The following is a 21,379-nucleotide window of genomic DNA, read 5'->3' as shown; positions in this document are numbered from 1 at the left end:
GCTCAGGACTCATGGACAGACCTGACAACTTGAGTTCGAGCCTCAGATCTCACAAGGTTGACAAAGGAAAAATCAAACCAGACAGTCTTCTCTGACTTCCATGTGTGCACCACCTGACTCTTTCCCCAATGAATGTCAAAGTTCCATAGCTAGACGTATCTGTCTTATATTGGATCTGGCTTCAAGTCTTACTAGAAAGTCCTTCCGTCCTGTGTGCAAGTAGAATTAGCCCGCACTTTTTTTTGCTGTGCTCATGCCCTTTCTCCGCAAAGGCATGATGTGTGGTGTTCGTTCTTTCCAGCAGTGTCGTGTGGGTGTCATAGCATGTCCTTAGTCAGACTTAGAAGTTCAGTGCCAGCCAATTGGTATGATGCTTTGGAAGGAATCAGAAGGCCGGGTCGAGATGAGCTGTCTAGGGCTGCTGCCGCTGTAGCATGGCTTGTGAGTAGACGTTCACTCTACAGACTCACGGGGATTGTATACTAAATGCTTATCCAGGACTGTGGTTGTTGACAGCCGTGTTACTACTGTATGTAATTGTGTGTGCTGCGGCTGTGTTTGCTGCAGCCGGCAGTGTAGTAAGTTTCCACTGTCACCTGGGTGACTTACGGTCCTGAGTCATTGCAGTGTGGACACCACCAGGCAGTGGGAATTTTCTAGGTCCTTTGCAAAACTGTGGGACCACGGTCTGCCTTACGTGATCTGTCGTTAATCGAAACGTTAGATAGTTCATGAGCTGGATGGTTCTAGCTCTGTAGTTAAGTCCGTCTTTTCCATGGTAATTTGAGAGGTAACTGTTGTGTGCTAGCATGTTTATTTGTATTTTGTGTCTATCTATACTCTCTTCTGTTTTCTCTGCTGTATGTGTATACATGTGTTTGCATGTAGGCACATGTATGTGTATGAGTATACGTGTCTACTATACATAGGTGGGGAAGCACCGGGAGTCTTCTTCAATCTTGGCTTACCGTGTTCATTGAGTCAGGGTCTCAGCTGAACCCAGAACTCACCCATCAGCTTTACTTTTTGAGCTCTGAAATTATAAGCAGCCCCAATTCCCACCTGGCGTTTATGTGGTTTTTATGAGTCCAGACTTCTAAGACTTAATGTCTTAGTTAAGGTTTCTCTCGCTGTAATAAAGCCGTGAGGGACATCAGCACAGAAACTCAAATCGAGCAGGGAACGCAACAGAAGCCACAGAGAGGGTATTTAACAGCTTGCTCCTCATGGTTTTCTCAGCCTGCTTTTATACCATCGGGAACCCCCAACCTGCAGTAGGCTGGGCCCTGCTGCATCAGTCACTGATGAAAAGAATCGCTACAGTCTTGCTAACAGGCAGTCTGATGGAGGCCTTTTCTCAAATGAGGTTCTTCTTCCCAGATAACTTGTATGAAGTTGACAAACAGCAACAACAAAACAGTAACGATAAAAAACCCCAACCCCACACAATGGACCCCCTTCTTAACTTGATAGACAAACACGTCATTTAATTAAATTATAACTTTTTCCTTCTTGTTCATCTCTGAGATCGCATATTAACATTGATATTACAATATATAAATTTGTGATGTGGGCTGTTGACTTTGCACAGTATAGAAGCCCCAGAGTCCTTTCAGTCAAATCAGTGTTATGTTTGGGTCTCTTAGGACACATTTGTATATTTTGTGTTAGTTTACCGCCAAACCCTTTGTCTTTGTTGCTGTTAAGGAAGAAGTTTTCTGGAATCATAATGCTTCCTCATTGGCTGTTTTTGTGAATGACGTCTGCTTATTAACTTCCACGTGCAAATTTTGTTTTCTTCTGCATTATTGATTTGCTTTATTCTTTGAAGTAGTTTTCTAACTGATTCATTAGAGGGTTGGTGTGTGTGTGTGTGTGCGCGCGCGTGCACACACACTTGTGCATAATCACATAGTCTGCAAATAGAAATACCTTATTTAATGGCATTGGCGTGTACTTCTGATAGATACACTATTGCATAATCGTGGCTATCCCTGCCTTCTTTGTTCCTGATCTTTTTGGAAAAGTCTTTGTTACTTCTCGTCTGATAAGACCTGACTTTATGATTAAAGCCTACATATTTACTTACGTTAATGAACTACCAATCAATTCCTAGTTTCCTGGATTTTAAGACAGCCAGTGTAAGTGTTGAATTTGCAATGTTCGGCACCAGTTGGGATAATTGTGTGACTTTTTTTTCTTATGTGTATATTAATATTGTTTATTTTAAAATACATTTCCTAACACTAAACAAACCTTATATTACTGGAGGAAATCTTACTTCTTGTTTTTTCTTCCTCTTTTCCCCACCTGGGGGTGTGGGGAACTGTCACTTTTGTGTATCAGTCTGTCTGGTGACAGCTTGCAGGAAGGAGTTAGTTCTTTCCTTCCAACCCTATGGGTTCCGAGGATTGAACTCAGGTCATCAGATTTGGTGGCAAGAGTCTCTTGATGGCTGAGCCCTCTCTTTGGCTCATCTGCTTGCTGTTTTCTTAAAGTAGCATGGGAATGTTTGCTAGTGTTTTCCCCAGAACCCTCCACTAACACATAGAAATAGAGACATTGATTTTCCCTTTGTACCATCTTTGTCAACGTTAGCTATAAATATTATTTAACTCATTTTGTAAAGAAAGATTATGTCTTGAAATGAGTCTTTTCAGTGTCCATAAGCCATGTTCTTGCAAGCCTTCTTTCAGATTATTTATTAGTCTTCGTGCAGTTGACTCCATGAACATTGTCTCGTGTTTTCCGTGCTAACGTCTGTCAGAAAGCATTCTGCTTGGCTGCCTTGATTCACTAAGAGACAGTAGCCAGCCTTTGACTCGGTTTCTTTTCTTCTTTTCCTGATTAATCCTCCATAACGGGTTTTCAGTGTCAAGGTTTAGAAGGTGGAGTCCCTGACTGAGAATTTCAGATCACAGGTGGCAGCGCAGGGCCAGAGCCACCTGTCCGAGTGCTTGTGTCCAGCTTGGGGCCGACCTGGTGGTTCCATACATGTCTGTTCCTTTCTCAAGGCAAGAATTGTAACCGCCGTGTGTCTTTTTCTGTCAGTTAGCTAGAAGACAGTAGGCTGTTTGCTGGTTTTTTTGATTACAGTTGTATTGTTTAGTATTTGCTAGAAAATTGCACAAGTTGAAAGTTGGTTTACTACTCATGGTAATTATTAACATTTTGATGTTTGCACAGTTGGTCTATTTTCTCTTTCTCTGTGTGTGCTTGTGTGTGTGTGTGAGTATGAGTATGGGGCTTAGATGAATTTGCATCTATGTAAGACACTTCTGTTTAAACTATCTTCCTCTTTCACCCAACCTTAGTATTTAATCTGAAAAGACATGTTAGGACATAATATCAATATAAAACATTTTGAAGATTCTGCAATTGCCGTTTCATTTCTGTGTAGCAGTATCTGGATGCTAGAAGAGTGGCAGATCCAAGTATCTTTCCCTCTTCCTCCCTTAATGATTCTGGGGACGGACTCCAGGGTCTTGCACATGCTTGGGTCATGACTACATCCCTGGCCCTTAGTTTTTTAAAGACAGGGTTTCACTAAGTCCCTCTGCTGCCCTTGAACATGCTCTCCTCTCCCCTCTGCCTCCCAGGGGCCATGGATTTTAGGCATGGGCCTCCATGCTCAGCACCAGCTTTTTAATGTCATAGATAGGAAGAAAAACAAGATGGTGGGAACTGTTAGGGACACTGATAGGGAGGTACAAAATGATATGAAAATATCAAATAGAACTATGTATTGATTGTCCTTTGATTCTATGGAAGGAGAGGGAGTGTCTAGAATATGTTCAGGTTAAGAAAAGACAGAGCTGTGCTCATGCAAGAGAGTCTGGAAAATGGGCGCTGACTGGTAAGAGGTAGCCATTTGCCGGTGAGTGTGTTTGAATGAAAAATCAATCCTGAGGGACATGGTTTCTAGCTTCTAGAAGAACACACACTAGTAACACAGGGATGAGGAGGAGCTCTATCTGTCAGAGGGGCCCGAGCCCTAGCCAAGCTGCACTCTGGCTCCTGACAGCCAATCATCAGGGCCTGTGTTTAGGCCTTGGGTGAACGAGGACATACTGGTCCCCTTATTCATCCCCAAAGCAACTGAGGCTTTAAATTTGAGTTCTTCTGACTTGATAAGAACCTTTGATTTCTCAAAGATAAAAGACTCAAAGCATTTTGTAATTAAGGCCACCGAGTAGTGCTAATTGTTTGATACTGGTGTATAATCTGTTAACTTAGGGCATCACCTTGCTCTCAGGCTCTTTTCTGTTTGTTTGTTTTATTGATTGACTTTAATTAAAAAATTTATAAGTAGTGGGTAAAGCACAAGGTTTGACAGATAGCAGCTTTTAAGTACAATTCATTGTCAATTTTCTCTTGTTTTCTAACATTGGTGGCTATATAGAATGTTGCTTGGCGCTATCAGTAATAATTAATTAAGTGGGGGTTTTGTGAATGATCTTTTTTGATGATTTTTAAGAAAATAAGACAAATGCACTGCTATGTCTCAAGGATGCTGTTTGATTCTTTCAGCTCTTATCTTCATTGTCAGTGGGCGTCTGTGGAAGATCTGGAGAAAGATAAGAGAATTCAGCAAAAGATAAAACGATTTAAGTCAAAACAGGGCCAGAACAAATTCCTTTCAGAGGTATGAACGACCTGATCAATCTTTGAAATGTTTTCTTTATTAAAATACTCGAAAGTTTGAATGTTCGGTCAGTAAGCTATAAACAAAGACTGGCGTTCCTCATTTGGTGCTGTTACCTGCGTATTGGTAACTGGTATTGCTAAAATTTGTAAACAGGAAATTTCTCGTTCTTCCCGTGGGCTTCATCTAGAAAATTCTGGTTCTCAGGAGATGTGGGAATAGCAGTGACGGTGTGGCTAATACTGTACAGCGAGCAGAAGCTGGGAAGTGAACAAAGTGAGCAGGCGGCAGTCTGCCGAGAGTAGGTCAGAACTTAGTAGGTCCGGAGGGTGTCCGGGTAAGTGCGGCAGATGGCTGCTGTTGAAGCCTGCGCCTCTCGCAGAGGGCACTGAGCAGATGCTGTGTGCCCTTGCATGGAGGGGAGGCAGTGTCTTCTACCCTGGCTCTCAGTTACAAATAGACAGAGATCGCTGATCTGCACGAGGAGAGGACTGGCTCCTGTCACTGTCAGTGAGGTTTTAAAGGGTGGAGCATCCTGGACTCGAGACCACTAAGTTTCCTTCACTTATAAGACAAGAAGATTTGGAAAAACAACAACTCTCTTAACTTTGAAAACGATGACTTGATGATTCCTTAGCTGCTCTCCTGAAAGAGTAAACCAGGGCCAGGCGTGTAGTAGTAGAACACTTGCTTGCCTGTGTGAGACTCTGGGTTCAATCCCCCCACACTGACAGGGGCCAAAAGCAAAATGTAAATCACTAAGACTTAACTGGCTATAAACTGCTAAGAACATGAAGATTGTAAAACGCTGGCTGCTGGACAGCTGCCTTCATGTTTACTCCTTTGTGGGGCTGAGGGAGGTCAGAAAGAAGAGCCCTAGTATTGGGATGCCAGGATCCTCACAGGAGCCCCAGGGACTGAGTACGCTTTTCCGGAACCTGTCTCCAGGACACCTGCAGGAGGGCAGGGAGTCTGAGGTGCCTTGCTCTGCCCTCTGGCCTCACCCTTTTGCTCTGCAGACTCAGTAGCAACGAGTGCTCAACACCGAGAGGCTCGGGTACTGGGTGTGACTCCGTTCTCTCTCCTTGGAGATTATTAGGACAGTTCTTTCTTTGAAAGAGTGGTCTGTCAAACACAGAGCTGTGGATTTCTTGCGTCCTTTTTAATGAAAGCAAAGTTAAAATTTCCAGGTGCTGGGTGAGCAGCATCCCTAGAGAGGAGGGACCATATGTCCTGTTGATCTTATCTGAGGCTCCATAGGAGGGCAAAGGGGAAGACACAGTGGGATCTCTTTCCCATCCTTAAGTCATGGTCTGTTTTATTATCCATTTGGATTCTGGTTCCTGTAGTTATACACCCTTCAGGGAATTGTGCCTGGCCCTAATGTCCACCCCATTTGTCTGAATTTGTCTGTGTAAGTCGCTCACACCCAGGAACCCAGGATGAGAAGTGTTGCCTTCCTGGTGAAATGGCAACTAGAAATTTCAGTTCTATCCTGAATGAGAGTTAGCAAGAAAGGATATGACTCTGTCCATCCTTTATCCACACACACACAGACCATCGGTGATCATGGCTTCACACGTCCCTCCCTTCTACACACACGCAGACCATCGGTGACCATGGCTTTGCACGTCCCTGGACTCTGTTCCTGTAGCATCTCTGGCTATAGCTGCTCTCGCGTTCTATGCTGACACTTGGGTTTCCTGACTCTGCTGCATGTACAATCTATTCAGGCCAGGAAGTCCACCATACACATGATGCCAGCGTGCTCCCCCAGCGGGAAGGGATGTAGGGGACTGAAAACTGAGCTTTGGCAGAGCTAAAAGCATCCTTGTATTAACCCTTTAGGTGGAGTGGCCACTGTAGTGCACTCTCTCCTCACCGCTCACCTCTGTTAGAAAGCCCACAGCAGCAGAAGTGTGGTTTTGCCTCTGTGCTGTTTGTTTCATAATTCATAATCGAAGCACCCAAGTTGGACATTTTAAGTGGGTACAAATAGCCCAGGGTGTGTGTCTTCCTTGAACATAGGATGTGACTGACAGCTCACTTTTCAAGGCATTGAGAATAAGACCTAACTGACTCCTAAATTGCCCTTTGCTTGTTAGATTAAAAACTGTTACCAGGCTAATCTGCAGCAACATATAACGATGTGGCTTTTGTTTCTGACTCAGACCAGAAATTTAACAGACATGGGCTTCTTTAAAGTGTGACATGGCCTGTAACTTCGTGGGAGCCACCGGCCCTTCTTTCATATGACTATACTATACTATACTATACTATACTATACTATACTATACTATACTATACTATATAATACTATACTATACTATACTATACTATACTCTTGTATTCTTTCTAAGCAAGCCATGTTACTTTGCTTTTGTAAATGTTGTTAGAGTATCAGTTAAGTATTTCTACTTAGGCTTCATTTCTTTGAATTTGTTCACCCAAACACTCAGTGTTCAGTACAAATAAATCCCTGGAATGTTTAAGATCAGTTGGAAGACTGTTATTCTAAGGGAAGGCCTGCTCTCGGCTGCAGAGGTTTCCGGATGGGAGACTGAGCGGGTTTCAGGTTCATAGCCCATGCGCATCCCTCCCGTATATGGCGGCTCACAGCGTCAGAAGAAGCAGGGCTTCTGAGATGCATGCCCATGTCCTGTGTGTGGCTCTGATTCTTCGCTGCCGACTGTACTTTCAAGAATGCTAAATGTATTGCACGCCATAAGCCTTTTGGATTGCTCATTAGTGAATTGTAATTTCACACTTCATTTGAAATATTCTTAAACATTCCCTCATAGTAAAGGGTTTTCGCACGGTAATTAAAATACCCAGCTCACAAAGTCTGAGAAGTTTGATTTCCTCACGGGGAGTGATTTTGTTAAATTGTAGCATTTCAGTTAATATAATAGAGTATGTCAAATACAAAGTTTGTGTTGCTGCGACCCAAACTGTTATTGCCTAGTGAAAAGTGAAATAGTGTTTCTCTGAAGAAATGAATGAGCATTTTAACCTCTTTTCTTCCTTTGGAACAGATTGAGGATGATCTTTTCAATCCAGACTATGTGGAAGTTGACCGGATAATGGACTTTGCACGTAGCACAGATGACCGGGGCGAGGTAACACATCCTCTTCGTCACACAGGGGGGATTCAGGTAGCTCACTGTTGACAGGAGAGACAGAATCAAGGCCTGGGCCTGGTCAGAACATCCCATCGCCACACGCTTGGTCTACGTTTACCTGATTTGTTGTTAGATTTGTGACTTAATAGCGCTAAATATTTTGGGTTTAGAATGAAGAGTTTCACGCTTAATATTTTCAGTCTGAGCTGTGTTAAAAGTTTCACAATTCTATGCTGATCAATAAGGACCTCAACACATTTTGCACATGTGTATCATGTAACACAACATTTCCTTGTGAAATTGGCAGCACACCTGTAGCAGAACGGAGTTTAATGGTAGTTGGCATCGGATGTGCTTGGTAAAGCTGATGGACTTCATTTAATGGGGTGCTCTGAGGATCATGGACCCCAGACACGGCTCTCTTGTGTGTATAACATGCTGAGATTGAAGGAACCCAATAGGGAAGTGAGGATTAGGAAAAGTCTGGTAACTGTGTCTCAGTCAGTCACTGTGTGCCTCCCTGCCATGAGTTCGGGTGCTCCTGGCCCCTCCACGGAACCGAGCTTCCGACGTTAGTGCTGAGCTCTGGGGAGCCTCCACGGAACGCTCCGTCCTCCAAACTTTGTGTAATGAAACTTGCAGTGTTTCAGAGACCATGATGCCATCTTGGTTTTTACCTTGGTTGCCTTACTGTCCCAGAGCAGATTTGCGTTGTCAGGAAATATTTTTGACATGTCAGTGTACCTTGATCTTCAGCTGAAGATCAGCAGACTGGCGTGTTTCTAAAGGGGACAAAGAATTCCTGCTGGCACAGGACACCCAAAACATTTTGCCCTTCTTCATTCTTCCAGAACGCAAGTTCACTATCTGAATGTAGCTGAATGCAAACAGTCATTTTTCCCCCTAAGGAAAAGGTAGATTTGTCTCATACATTTGTCTGTTTTTCACTCTTCAGGCAACTATTCAATTATATTTAAAAAGGCGCTAAGATGGTTTACTGTGTAAGTTCAAGTATACTTGATGAATGATTGACAGATAAAAATGAGCCTTTGATTTGCCTTCTTGCTGTTCATTAGCTACTCCTTGATGTTTTGTTCATAAGCCAACGATTCAGATATAAACTTAATTTTTTTTTTTTTTTTTTTTTTTTTTTTTTTGGTTAACATCCAGTAACACGGTTTTCATTGTACACTGGAGACAGCTTTCAATGGTTATAGTTTTCAGGTGCGGGCAGTTCAGTCTTACTGATGCCTGCCGGGGATTGCACTGATAGGCAGAGCACATGTTTCTCCTTACTCTATGATATTTGGTCAAGTGACTTTACCCAATCTCTTTGAACCCGTCCCAGCCTGTGACCCACTATCTGGTGAAGTGGTGCTCGCTCCCTTACGAAGACAGCACATGGGAGCTGAGGCAGGACATCGATCAAGCGAAGATCGAAGAGTTCGAGCAGCTCATGTCCAGGGAGCCGGAAACAGAGCGTGTGGTGAGGACCGGCCCGTGGTGAAGGGTTCGGTTTGGAAGGAGCGTCCGTGTGCAGTCTTGGAGAAACCATTAATGGGATTTCCTGTCTTTGGAACAGGAGCGACCTCCTGCTGATGATTGGAAGAAGTCGGAGAGTTCCAGGGAGTATAGAAACAATAACAAACTCAGGGAATACCAGTTGGAGGGAGTGAACTGGCTACTTTTCAATTGGTACAACATGTGCGTAAAACATGTTCCTCTTTACTTTTAACAAATGCTGTAGCTCTTGTCCTTGCAGTATTAGAAATAATAATTTTTTAGCAAACTTTAAGTAATAGTTAATGCTGTAATACATTTTTAAAATCCAACTGTTGGGATGCACTTAATTTATCCACTGACAAAATTAATAGAGAAATTGACAGAGCTATGTAGAAATAATATTTGTTTCTTAGCGATTCCCTTTGACCTGTATTTTGTTGAACTAAGAAAATAGTTACAGAATAGCTAATACTCACTAAGCTTTTCTGTCTTTTTTCCCCCTTAAAGGCGAAACTGCATTTTAGCAGATGAAATGGGTTTGGGAAAGACTATCCAGTCCATTACATTTCTCTATGAGATATATTTGAAAGGAATCCATGGCCCTTTTTTAGTAATCGCCCCATTGTCCACGATCCCCAACTGGGAAAGGGAATTCCGAACCTGGACGGAGCTAAACGTGGTTGTGTATCATGGGAGCCAAGCTAGTCGTCGGACCATTCAGTTGTATGAAATGTACTTCAAAGATCCCCAGGTAAGACTTGTTGGGGTGTGACCCCTGTGCATGCTGAAGACCCAAATCTCTGGGGCATGGTGATGCCTCAATTTGCTCACTTGAGGGACTTGCTTGAGATTGCTTGTCCGTTACACGTTTCTGTCATCTTTCTACATCCGTGAATATTTTTATATTTTATATGTGCTTTTTCTATTTCTAGCGTTTGTCATTCTGATTATTTAATTAGAAAGAATAACTTTAATATTTGGTGGCCACAAAACTCCATAATATATTAGTTCGCTTAGTTTATTTTATATGCCTAAGACGATACCAAACAGAAGATGATAGCAAATTGTGATCAGAGAGAACATTTTGAACTGTGACCAGAAGTGAAAAAATATTTAAGTATTTTAAAAATTCAAGTACATCAAAGACGAAGACTTTAATGCTTTGGCGCGCGTGAGAATTGCTTTAATTTTGTCTTGTCGTAGCTACCTGCTTGTAATTGCCTGATACTGGCAATGACGCATTATGCATGCCATGATAGGGGATGGTGCATGCTAGCACGTGTGTAAGCTTTAAGCAATAGAGGGTGTCCTGTAGTTAGAAATAAGGTGGTTTTTATACACACGTACTCTTTAAATAAAAAAGTGTAGCCTACAGTTAAAGGAGAAAAATATTGAAACCCGTATTTGTCTTTAGATTTAAAAAATTCCAAGGACCATCTTCTTGGGATTTTTGAATTTTTTAAATTTCAACTGTTTTGGCATCTTACAAGAAATATTGATAAAAAAACAAGTTTAGAAAGAAGCTCGAGAAACTTCTAAACAAATTCAAGTTCCCTTGGCACTCAGTTCCCTTGGCCTTGCACCTCTTGGGTTCCGCGGGCTGTGACGAGACCGCATGCTCTTAACGGCACTTCATTCCATGTGATTTCTATGGCAAGTTGTAAAATAAGAGGTCTCCAGGGGTTCAGTACGTAGATCTTAGCGGCCTAGTTATCCTCATCGTCCACTGCACCAACGTAGTCTCTCCCGTGTGATCATTCTGACTTGTTCCTGTAGGGTCGAGTGATAAAGGGGTCCTATAAGTTTCATGCCATCATCACTACTTTCGAGATGATCCTGACGGACTGTCCTGAGCTGCGCAGTATCCCCTGGCGCTGTGTGGTCATCGACGAAGCCCACAGGCTGAAGAACAGGAACTGCAAGCTGCTGGAAGGACTGAAGATGATGGACTTGGTTAGTGACCATCGATGGCGCGGTCTCTGCACCGGAGCTTGAGTCTTGTGTTGCCTGTGAAGGGTGCATGCCGAGCCTGTCGGTTTCCTAAGCTAAGCTACTTAGCTACTAAGCAGCCATACTGCTGTCCCCTGCTCCTCCTTACCGCTTTGCTGGTATCACAGCAGAGTAGAGTCATGATATTTTCACCAAGTATCTGCCATGCCATTACCTTTTGAGCCAAACGTTGCCACTGTGGTGACTGACAGTCCAACTGTGTTCCCAAGCACGTGGTTTTGCCCCACTGGGGCCAGTTTTGTATGTACACAGTGAGTTGGTTGGCTGGGCCATCCCTTCAGTTTGTATAGATGCTGAAAGGCTTGAGATATTGAAGACCTTACATTGATTCTGAGTTTTTTTTAACCTTGTGATCTTCCAGTCTCCAAAGAAATAGCCATGTGTTCCTCCTTTGGTGTGCTAAGACTTTTCTTTCCTCTAGGAATAATTGCCACAGGTATATTGTCAGAATAGCAGCATCTGGTTCCTGGTTGTGCCTGCTGCTGTGTGTGCAATCCTGTGCCAGCAGTTGCTGCTTGAGTTGCTCTTCGGTTCCTTCTTAATCTAGAGTTGGCAGCACAGCCTGACCATGCGTGTCCCTCTCTCTACCCCTCCCATACATTTGTTTAACTCGTGTGTTGAGTGTACACACACACACACACACACACACACACACACACACACACACACCATAGTGCACCATGGAAGTGTGAGGCGAGCTTCATTGGTTCTCTGCACCACGGGGGTTCTGGCACAGGAACTCGGGTTGTCAGTTTGGCAGCAAGTGCCTTTACTTGATCAGCCATCTCACTAGCCCTGCCCCTCATTTCTAATGTACAGCTGTAAAGGAAAGAAAGTTGTTCTTTTTTTTTTTTTAATTGTGTTGGCAGATTTGACGAATTTCAAGAAACTAAATAACTTCTGTAGGTCTCTCAATATTGAGAGTGGAGGGGACTTTCTGCATGTTTGAGGCTGTTCACATTTACTGAAAATAACTACTGAAAAGAACCCCAGAGCCTTCTGTCAGAACTTTGCAAGGGACTAACAAGCCCTTCTTTAATCACAAACAGGTGAAATTAATTTTGCTTAAAGAAAGAAGTTTGACCGATTTTTTTTTTCTATACAGGGTAGCATTACCCATTTTCCTGTCAAGTAAAGAACTTATTAACATTGTCCTACGTCTTTTGTAAAGCACTTCACCAATTTTGGTAGCCAGTCCACAAAGCTGCATGAACATTTAGAAACAGAGAAAAGTCTTGACGTGGTATTTGATAGAAGGAACAGCTCCTAGCTGTCTTTGGTTTCTCCAGGCGACACTTGGGCAGTGTGGCGCAGTAATTCTTTCTTTGTAGGTAAACATACATGTTCACGACCTGTCTAACTTATCTTCCGAGCAAGAATGTGCCTTCATGGCAATTCACTAAGAGACAGTCTCATGGTCCCTTTCGGAAGGCTTAAAGTCATGTGACTGAGTTTGTCTTAAGTTGTATTTTATTGTTAGTTCCCATGTCTCAAAATAGTAGAGTCTCATTGTAAAACACCCCTTTGTTACTGAGAAAAATTAATTTACCCCAATCAACATCAAAAAATTCACTTGCTTTGAGATGTTTTGGAAACTAGCATTTTATTAATGGATTAAAATCTGGAATAGAAATAACTTTTCTGTTACACATCCAAATATTTATTTATCTTTTATGCATGATATCACGTAGGATAATAATAATATTTTCCTCACTGAGTTAGCCAGGGGAGGCTGAGGCTGTCCCTTGCTGTGGGAGACCAATCCTAGGTTCTGACTGCCATGGCCACTGTGCCTGTGACACATTTTGGCTAACGCTCTGGAAACCTCCAAAGACTTATCTCAGAAGAGATGCTTTTTAAGGTAGAATTTGTTATTGTTGTTCAAATTCAAAATGTCATTTTATTTATGTAATTCAGAATAGCTGATTGCTTGTGCTTAAATCCCACCTTCAAAGTCATGTTAGCCTATATGCTTACCATTGTCAAACAGCGAGAAGGAGCCCTGTGCGTACCCCTTAGGGAGCACTGTTGCCGGCTTAGACTGAGTTGGGATGAGCATGCACTTTTTGAAGATGATCTCCAAGTCAAAGAGGATTTCTGGGTATCTTCTACTCCACGGCAAAGGAAATGGAGATATGGTGGAGTATCAATGGTCACCATGGTCCTCCATAGGAACTCTGGAAGGAATGCCTTCAACAAGGCAGCTGCCATGAGGTTGTTGCAGGTCTTCATTGAGTCTGTTGTCTCCTCATTCATTGGCAGGAGGCTCCACACACACCCAGTGTTGCTAAAATGAAATTAAGCACACATCCTCCACCCATGCCAAAGAGAGCGATCGTGTTTTCAAGGCAGAAGCATCTCTATCTCTCCATTGAGGTTGGAGGTGATGATGTCCAGTACCCCAAGATGGGGCTCCCTTTTCCCAAATAAGTTTACTTTGACATAAGTGTACTTAAAAGCCGTTAACAGAGCTTAGGATAGTAAGAAAAGGTATGGGAGAGCTTCACGACAGTCAGTACCTTTCCTCCACCACAGTGATCTCTCCTCACTCTGTGACTGCACTTAAAATCATTCTCAGAGAAAGTCACCCAGACTTTGGCAAATCAGTGATCCTGGCCCTTGATATCCACCAGTCAGAAGACCTTCCGTTCATTTGCAAACTGCTCACACTTTATGAGCCTAATGACGATGGTGATCTATCCATCTCAAAAAACAACAACAACAACAACAAAAAAAAAAAAACCTGGTGCGGTGATATGTGCCTGTCATCTTAGCACCTGAAAGGTAGATGCAGGAGGGTGCTAAGTTCAAGGCCAGCATGTGACCAGTCTAAAAGGCATCTCTGTTACCTATGTAGACATAGAGAAGGCATAGCTGTATTAAGAGCTGGAGAGAGGCTCACAAGCTGGAAGACTAGCTAAAGAAAGACTTTTAATGATTTTGGTATTTAAAACTAAGCCGACCTCTCTGCTAGTTGGAAATTTTCGCAGAACAAACTCAGTTTTCATGCGCTGTTGCACTTGAAGCGCTTCTTGAGTCTCTACCGTGAGTCATTGCAGGAAGCAGATGGAAAGGTAAACGTCCTGCTGATGGAGAGAACAGAAAGGAGCGAGTGACTGCGTCTAGGGACTTTAGGGAAAATTGAACTACAGTGGAGAAAGCAAGCCACTGAGACTGAGGGACTTAGAAAACGGTCATCCTTAACTATCAGCCTAGGAAACTCAGAAGAAGGAGAGTGTCCGGGCACGTGGGAGGAGTCCGCAGAGTTTGCACTGTGTGGCGTTTACCTGGAGCGGGAGCTACACGTGCCTGCATCTCTCTGTCTCTCTGTTATGAGCTCTACATCTTGTGTACGTGTGTACGGCGGATGCTGATTGCCACTGGGAGCAGAAGTAGGGGAGTATAGGTGCGGAGAGAAAAGTGTTGGCTTTAGGAAATTGTTCTGCCCCAGTTGGGCAAGCTGTTCCTCTCACATTCTTTTAGGAACACAAAGTGCTGCTGACGGGGACCCCGCTGCAGAACACCGTGGAAGAGCTCTTCAGCCTGCTCCATTTCTTGGAGCCAAGTCGCTTCCCTTCAGAAACAACCTTCATGCAAGAATTTGGTGATCTGAAAACAGAAGAACAGGTACTTGCCCCTCCACTTTGCCTTTGGTCACAACACCGAAGATGAACTCGTGCAAATGGCAAAGCGTTGGCTTTTGCAACTCTAAGATGTAAGGATTAGGCCACAGTGCTTGCCTCCCTGGCGAACAGCTTTGTGTCCCCTTCTCTAGGACTTCAGGTCATCATTACTAAGGTGATCTTGTTTGTCCCTCAGCTCCCACGAAAACCCGTTGTGTTTTTATAGGCAGGTTCTTTTACAGACCCAACCTTCACAGAGTTTTGTGCCCCTGGGTTAGCGCCTCTGCAGGGTGTACTGGTCAGAAGTCGCAGGGGTTTTATATGATCACTTGTCCACTGGAGCTTTGGGTCCTCACTCTCATTTCTGAACTGTACTGCTTCAAGCCTATTTATTTTCCTTGGAGGTACAACTGGCCATCTGGATTTCTGGGAGAAGCTAGAGGGCTTGTGTGTGAGAAGTACTTGGTTGCCGTAGGCACTGCATGAGGTGTGCGTGTGTTGGTTCATGGGGAGCTTCCTGTCAGTGAGCCAGCAAAGACCTGCACCTCACTAATTTTGAAATAAATTCATTTATAAGCTTGAACTCTTCGGCTTATTTGCCCCCTTTCCAGCTTAGAGGCTCAAACCTTCTGATTCCGTTCATAGGGTGCTCTGTTCTGTTTCTCCTCTAAGGTCACAGTGCTGTGCCAGTTGCTGAAAAAAGAGCCAGAGGGTGACATCCCTCCTTGGTGTGGCCACTTACGCAGAGTAATATCTCCCAGCTCCCTTACTCTCATCTGTGTCTCCTTCCACAACGGAAGAGAAACACAGAAACCTCTGACGTTGCTCCTGTCCTCTTCTTGTTCATCTCCATGGTTTAGACAAAAGGGAAAACTAAACACCCTTCCCCCCAACACCAGCTCTGAGGTGTTCAAGCCCTTCCAGCTAGTCAGGAATTCTGGATAGGTGAAGTTTTCTCTTTGACATAAGCCACCCAGCCTTCTCTGTTTCTCTTAGGACAGCACAGAGGTTAGCGCCTCACATACCTCCTAGGCTTTGAAAACTGAAAGTGGATGTTAAATCAATAAGACAGCCTTCCCTATTTTAATATGCCAGAATGTTTTAACACCCAAACAAATGGAGATGCCAGTATTGACCTGAGGTCCTTTTTTAGGTGCAAAAACTACAGGCTATTCTAAAGCCAATGATGTTGAGACGTCTCAAAGAGGATGTAGAAAAGAACTTGGCCCCCAAAGAAGAAACTATTATTGAAGTTGAGCTAACAAACATTCAGAAGAAATATTACCGAGCCATCCTTGAGAAGAATTTTACATTTCTTTCCAAAGGTGGTGGACAAGCTAACGTACCTAACCTTTTAAACACTATGATGGAACTGAGAAAGTGCTGCAATCACCCCTATCTAATCAATGGTAAGCCCGCCCGCCCGACCGCCCTCCCGCCCGCCCTCCTGGAGCTTGTTAGATGGGAGGTTGGTACCAGCTTCAGAAGCTCCCCTCTGCCCTTACGCTGAGGTGCTCATGGTGTGCGCGAGTCACCGTCCTATCTGCTCATGGGGGGTGGCCTGGGGGCCCTCCTTTGTCGTTGCTGAGGTTAGTGGCCGGTGCTCCCGTGAACCCGGAAATGCCATGCCATCTTGCCTCCTACTGAAAGCAGGCGTTTGCCAGGGATGGATGATATTAGGAGGGGCGGGCTGCTAAAGACAGGGGAACCCTGTGAGGTCTTTAGAAAGGAGGTGGGTGTTTGGTTCCCAAGTACTAAAGAGCATCCCCATGTGGGCAGCAACACTAGCTACTCAGGCATCGGGTAGAAAAGTGGCCTTCTATCCCTTGCAGTCTGGAGACTTCCAGCATGCGTCTCCTGAAAAACAGGAAGGAATCTTAGAGTCTTGTCCGTTATGTTGTCCCCGTTACCTACGGAGACTTCATTTTCTACTCCATAGTGACATGGGGCTTCCATGGGTTAGATACTCATAAATGCTCCCAAAAATGGTTAAGGAGATGCGTGTCCCATGCCTTTATGAGCACAGCCAGTATGGACTTAGATGGACCTGTCAGGATGTAGAAGAACTGAGATGGAAATCTCAGAGAAAGATGATGCATGAGACAAGGATTTTGTAAGGCGGGACTAGGAAAAGAAAGGGGTGCTAAGGCTGAAGTCCTAATGCAGACAAAGAAAGAACAGACGGGATTTCATCCAAAGTACAGCAATGTGTGAGACCCAGGACTGTGCCAGACACACTGGACCCCGCTATGATGCCATCAGATGGGGTCACATGTTACTTTCACCCAAGACTGTAGGCGGAGGGAAGCCATGGCTAGTGTTGGAACTGAGCCCTGACTAGAAATGTCTGTGGGGCTGAGGATGTGTCTCATCTTACCGTTCCATCCCAGCGCACGGCATAAAGCCAGGTGTGGTATCCCATGCTTATAATCCCAGCACTGAGGAAGTACAGGCAGCAGAACCCGAGGTTCAGGGTTCTTGTCAGCTATGTAGCAAACTTGAGGCATGGGGAGGGCAAAGGGGTGAGGGTCTTGTTCATGAGAGCCTGCCTCAAAAGTGAAAACAATAGAGATACTGATTACAAGCAATATAAAAAAGATGGAAGGACATACAGACAAGCAAACAGACGAGCTGGGGGCTCTGTGGCTGTGATCTGGGCAGTTTATGCTGTGCTGGCAGGTAGCTCGGGGTTCTTGTGGGTGTTTATAATAGGCTATCAGTGCAGTTAGGGAGGACAAAGCCTCATCAGTCTGATTTGTGAGAGTCAAGGTCAGCTGACCTAAAGTTCCTCACCTTTCCCGTCTCACGGGGCAGCGTACACCTGTTGAGCTCCTTGCATACCCTTGTTAGTATAGAAAGTGGTGTCTGCCTGCGATAGCCTCAGAGCACAGAGCCCGAGGCCACTTGCTCTGCACGAGGTCTGTGAACTGCTTTTGATGGTAGTGGCTTTGGTTTTGTTTTCTGAAGAGTGTCGTGTGTGATCGCTGCAAGCCCCCTAATCATGCCATTATGCGTTTGTAAGCCTTTATGGTATCACCCAGTCGGTGAGCTGTGACTTAGTGAAGTTACTGGCGTGCGTGGAGGACACACCTGGGTGTGTGCACACACTTTTTCATTCATAGCCTATAGGAAGAAAACAGACAATAACTCGGGAAAGGGGAGAAAAAATACTCCCCAGAGGACTCCTGGTGTTTGGTGGGGCCTGTATCCTAGTTGTCAGCGCCATGATGAGATGATGGCCACCCTGGCGCCTCTGTGTCTTCTGTGCTCACTCAGAATAAATGTATGCATCGAACATTGACGAGGTTTTCCCCACAAAACATGGCTGGTGGGTCTTTTCCATGGCTGATTCTTCTCTAGGGTCTCCTGTATAGCTCTTTTTCCGGAGCCTTTTAGGACTCCTGGAGGTGTTTATCCTGATTGTCCTACCTTGACGTGAGCGTTTCTGTCCTTAGAGTAAGTAGCAAAGCATCTGTTAAGCAGGGGTCCTTATGCCTCTGTTTTGTTTTGTTTTGGGCAAAGTATGGTTTTTAAAAATGCAGCTACACACGCTAGGCTCTGAGCTGCAGGAGAACTTAGGAAAGGAGACATTGTCTCACAGAGACTGTCCAAGGACCAACGGTACATTCTCATCCAGTATCTGAAGGTGTCACTCCGCATGGAACCATTGCTATATGCACTTAACTTTCATAAGGAAGTTTTAATTGTACATATCAAATTGTTATGAACTAGTCGTGACAGAGGAGTCTGGCCGCCTCAGCAGAGCTGTTCGTACTGACCTAAGCATTGTTCGACTAGACTCTGATTTCCCGGCGTGAGAACAAGAGGAACAGAAGCATGTCCCAAGTCCTCGAGAGCTGGAAGAACTAGATGTTTTTCTCCATGCTAAAGGCTAGTATACATAGATGACATTACAGCCACTGCCCCAATAGCAGCTCTCTGTGGAGTAAGAAAACTCCACACGGTGGTGGTGCACGCCTTTAATCCCAGCACTTGGGAGGCAGAGGCAGGTGGATCTCTGTGAGTTCGAGGCCAGCCTGGTCTACAGAGAGTGAGTTTAGAACAGGCTCCAAAGCTACACAGAGAAACCCTGTCACAAAACAAACAAACAAAACCATGAAAAGCAAAGACAGCTCCACTCTTATTTCAAGTTGCCTTTGCTGTGCACATACTGATGAATACAGTGTCAGCCATGCTTTAATTAGGGCAGTGCTAACGAAGTAGTCTGGGTCATCACAACCCATATTCAGTTAGTGTTTCCAGATCTGACATCTTAAGAAACCTTTAATTGCAAACTTTAAAAAATTGACTGTAATACATAGGGCAGAGATTGCTACCCTCTTCTTCCTCTCTTTGCACATGCCATACTAAATACGACACTAAAAGAATTGTAAAGGGGCCTGGCATGGTGGTACATGTCTTTAATCCCAGCACTCGGGAGGCAGAGACTCTGTCTAGGGCCAGCCTGGTCTGCAAATTGAATTCCAGTTCTAGGACAGCCAGGGCTCTGTTACACAGAGAAACACTGTCTCACCCCCCTGGCCCCCCACACACACACAAAAGAAAAAAATTTATTATTTCTTTTTTTTTTAACTGTTCTTATAAAATAAGAAGTCATGGGGGGGCTGGAGAAAGGCTCTGTTGTTGTACAGAGATGCTTGGTGCTTATGCAGAGATGCTTAGCTACTAAAGCGCATCTTACTTATGAGCGAGACCTGAGTTTAATTACCAGCGCTCACATGGCAGGAGGCAGCTCACAACTGCTTTTAGCTCCGTCTCTGAAGGGGTCTGATGCCCCTTCCCTTACATGCCCGCATGCATGCACATTCACATTTTACGATAAATTCATTGAAAAGGCAGGTGTTATTTTGCTTGTTCTTACTGAATTTAAAATTTTAGAGTGAGTTCAGATTTCTCTGTTCGAATTATTTATATTTCAATTTTTTACTAAAATAATTCCAGGTGTTACATTTGCTGTCTCAAAAGTAAAAATCTCATTTTTGAAAACTATTTCTTGATCATTAACTTATTTTAAAGTTCATTACATTTCATTTGGATTGGATTGCACACCTCATGGACAGAGAACACCCAAACATCTTAAAAGTAAAAAATTCATTTCTAAATTGTAGGTATCTTATAATGCATTACACAAAAAGTACAAAAGCAAGCTTTCTAAAAGATCTAATATGATATTTACTTTCTGTGCTGCTCACAAGAGCTTTCCTAATCCAGAACCTGGGTTTACAGATCTCAGGCTTAGGAGACACTGTCCCTTCAATCAGAGATGCGACATTTTGTTCTTTGTCTTTCCTTGGGTTGCTTCCACACTTACAGAATAAAAAATCTGAATCTCAGCTTTTTGTTCGTGTGCAGGGGGCAGGGGGGGGGGAGTAAGGGTTAGCTTGTTCCAGAGAGTTGGCATTTTCTACCAGTCTGTCTTTGTGCAAAGGTCAGGTGCTCCCGGGAAGGCCTGGCACTTGGACCAAACGTCAAGTGGCTTTAATCTACCCTTGATGATTCTTAAGTCACACAGTGTTCTGCATATGACCTCCTAAGGGCAAACTCACCAACCACCTTTCCTGGAAACGGGACTGTGCAGGGTTTGCTTTCTGTTACTTGTGGGATGCCTGCCACCTGACTGACTGCAGTGGCCTGTCTGCCCCAACCTTCAGAAGCCTTTGGGAGGCGTTTGTATCCCCATCTCCCAGTGGTAAAAAGGGCTAAGTTCCTGGCACAGCATAGTGGTAGAAGTGACCCCTTTATGTTGTAGAAGCTGGTGTTCTTTCTGAAGATCCGATGTGCCTGGGAGCCCAGGAGGCCTAGGAGGAGGCCAGATCACCTCTGCTTAACTCCAGCCAAATTACCTGAACAGCCAAAGAAGTGTCAGCTGCTGCTTCCTGAAGCCACACCATGAGATGGAGGCGGTGGAGGAGGTAGCGGCGAGCCTTCCTCACTGGGAACCAGCCCTTCAAGTGAGGCTCCTCTAGTATGCACAAGTTCTGCACAATAGCAAACATGGGAGAGAAGGAAGTTAGGCAGGGAAGCCTTGGAGTTGGTTCTGGTTTTAGCTTCACGGGGTTTGGGTAACTCAGGTAGAATCGCTGTTTGCGTTTTGTTTAGTAAACAGCACCTTTCTGGACAGTTCAGGTGCTAAGTTGGTTTCTTGTAGGTTTCCAGCCCGTGGCTTGCTTCTACCATTTCTGGCCTAACAGTCCATTGTTGAAATTTGGGCGTGCTTTTGTTGTTTGTTTTGTTCTGTATTGTTTTTAACATAGACGGCAAACATTTGGTTGTTGAAAAATGTGGATCTCTTCCCCAAATGTCTCAATATATGGAACCTAAAACCCCGGTCCCGTTCGTAGGCCTGTAGTTGTGTCTGGGTCTAACTTTGAGTGAAGCAGGTGGCTTCCTGCTCCTGAGCGTGAATGGGCTCTTCTGGTTTTGCCAGTTTGTTGTGGGTTTGGAAAGCAAATCCA

The 21,379-nt window shown here is 44.3% G+C and overlaps 1 protein-coding gene across 7 annotated transcripts in view; it reads left to right on the top strand.

Moving 5' to 3' along the window:
- Chd7 (chromodomain helicase DNA binding protein 7) overlaps positions 1–21,379 on the top strand; it is a 175,355-nt gene that overhangs the window by 126,737 nt on the left and 27,239 nt on the right. For all 7 annotated transcript variants that reach the window (XM_050165210.1, XM_050165219.1, XM_050165184.1 and 4 more), the window contains 8 exons: positions 4,531–4,645; positions 7,681–7,764; positions 9,116–9,253; positions 9,350–9,471; positions 9,778–10,021; positions 11,047–11,223; positions 14,764–14,907; positions 16,057–16,312. In XM_050165210.1, the coding sequence (XP_050021167.1) occupies positions 4,531–4,645; positions 7,681–7,764; positions 9,116–9,253; positions 9,350–9,471; positions 9,778–10,021; positions 11,047–11,223; positions 14,764–14,907; positions 16,057–16,312 (1,280 nt within the window). The remainder of the gene's footprint in view (positions 1–4,530; positions 4,646–7,680; positions 7,765–9,115; positions 9,254–9,349; positions 9,472–9,777; positions 10,022–11,046; positions 11,224–14,763; positions 14,908–16,056; positions 16,313–21,379) is intronic.

Source organism: Alexandromys fortis, unplaced genomic scaffold (genome assembly GCF_014885135.2).
Source record: "Alexandromys fortis isolate MF-2015 unplaced genomic scaffold, M_Fortis_MF-2015_v1.1 scaffold_18, whole genome shotgun sequence".
In the NCBI taxonomy this organism is placed as follows: Eukaryota; Metazoa; Chordata; class Mammalia; order Rodentia; family Cricetidae; genus Alexandromys; species Alexandromys fortis.
The sequence above is the reverse complement of the archived record's forward strand: the minus strand, read 5'-3'. Positions and strand labels throughout refer to the sequence as shown.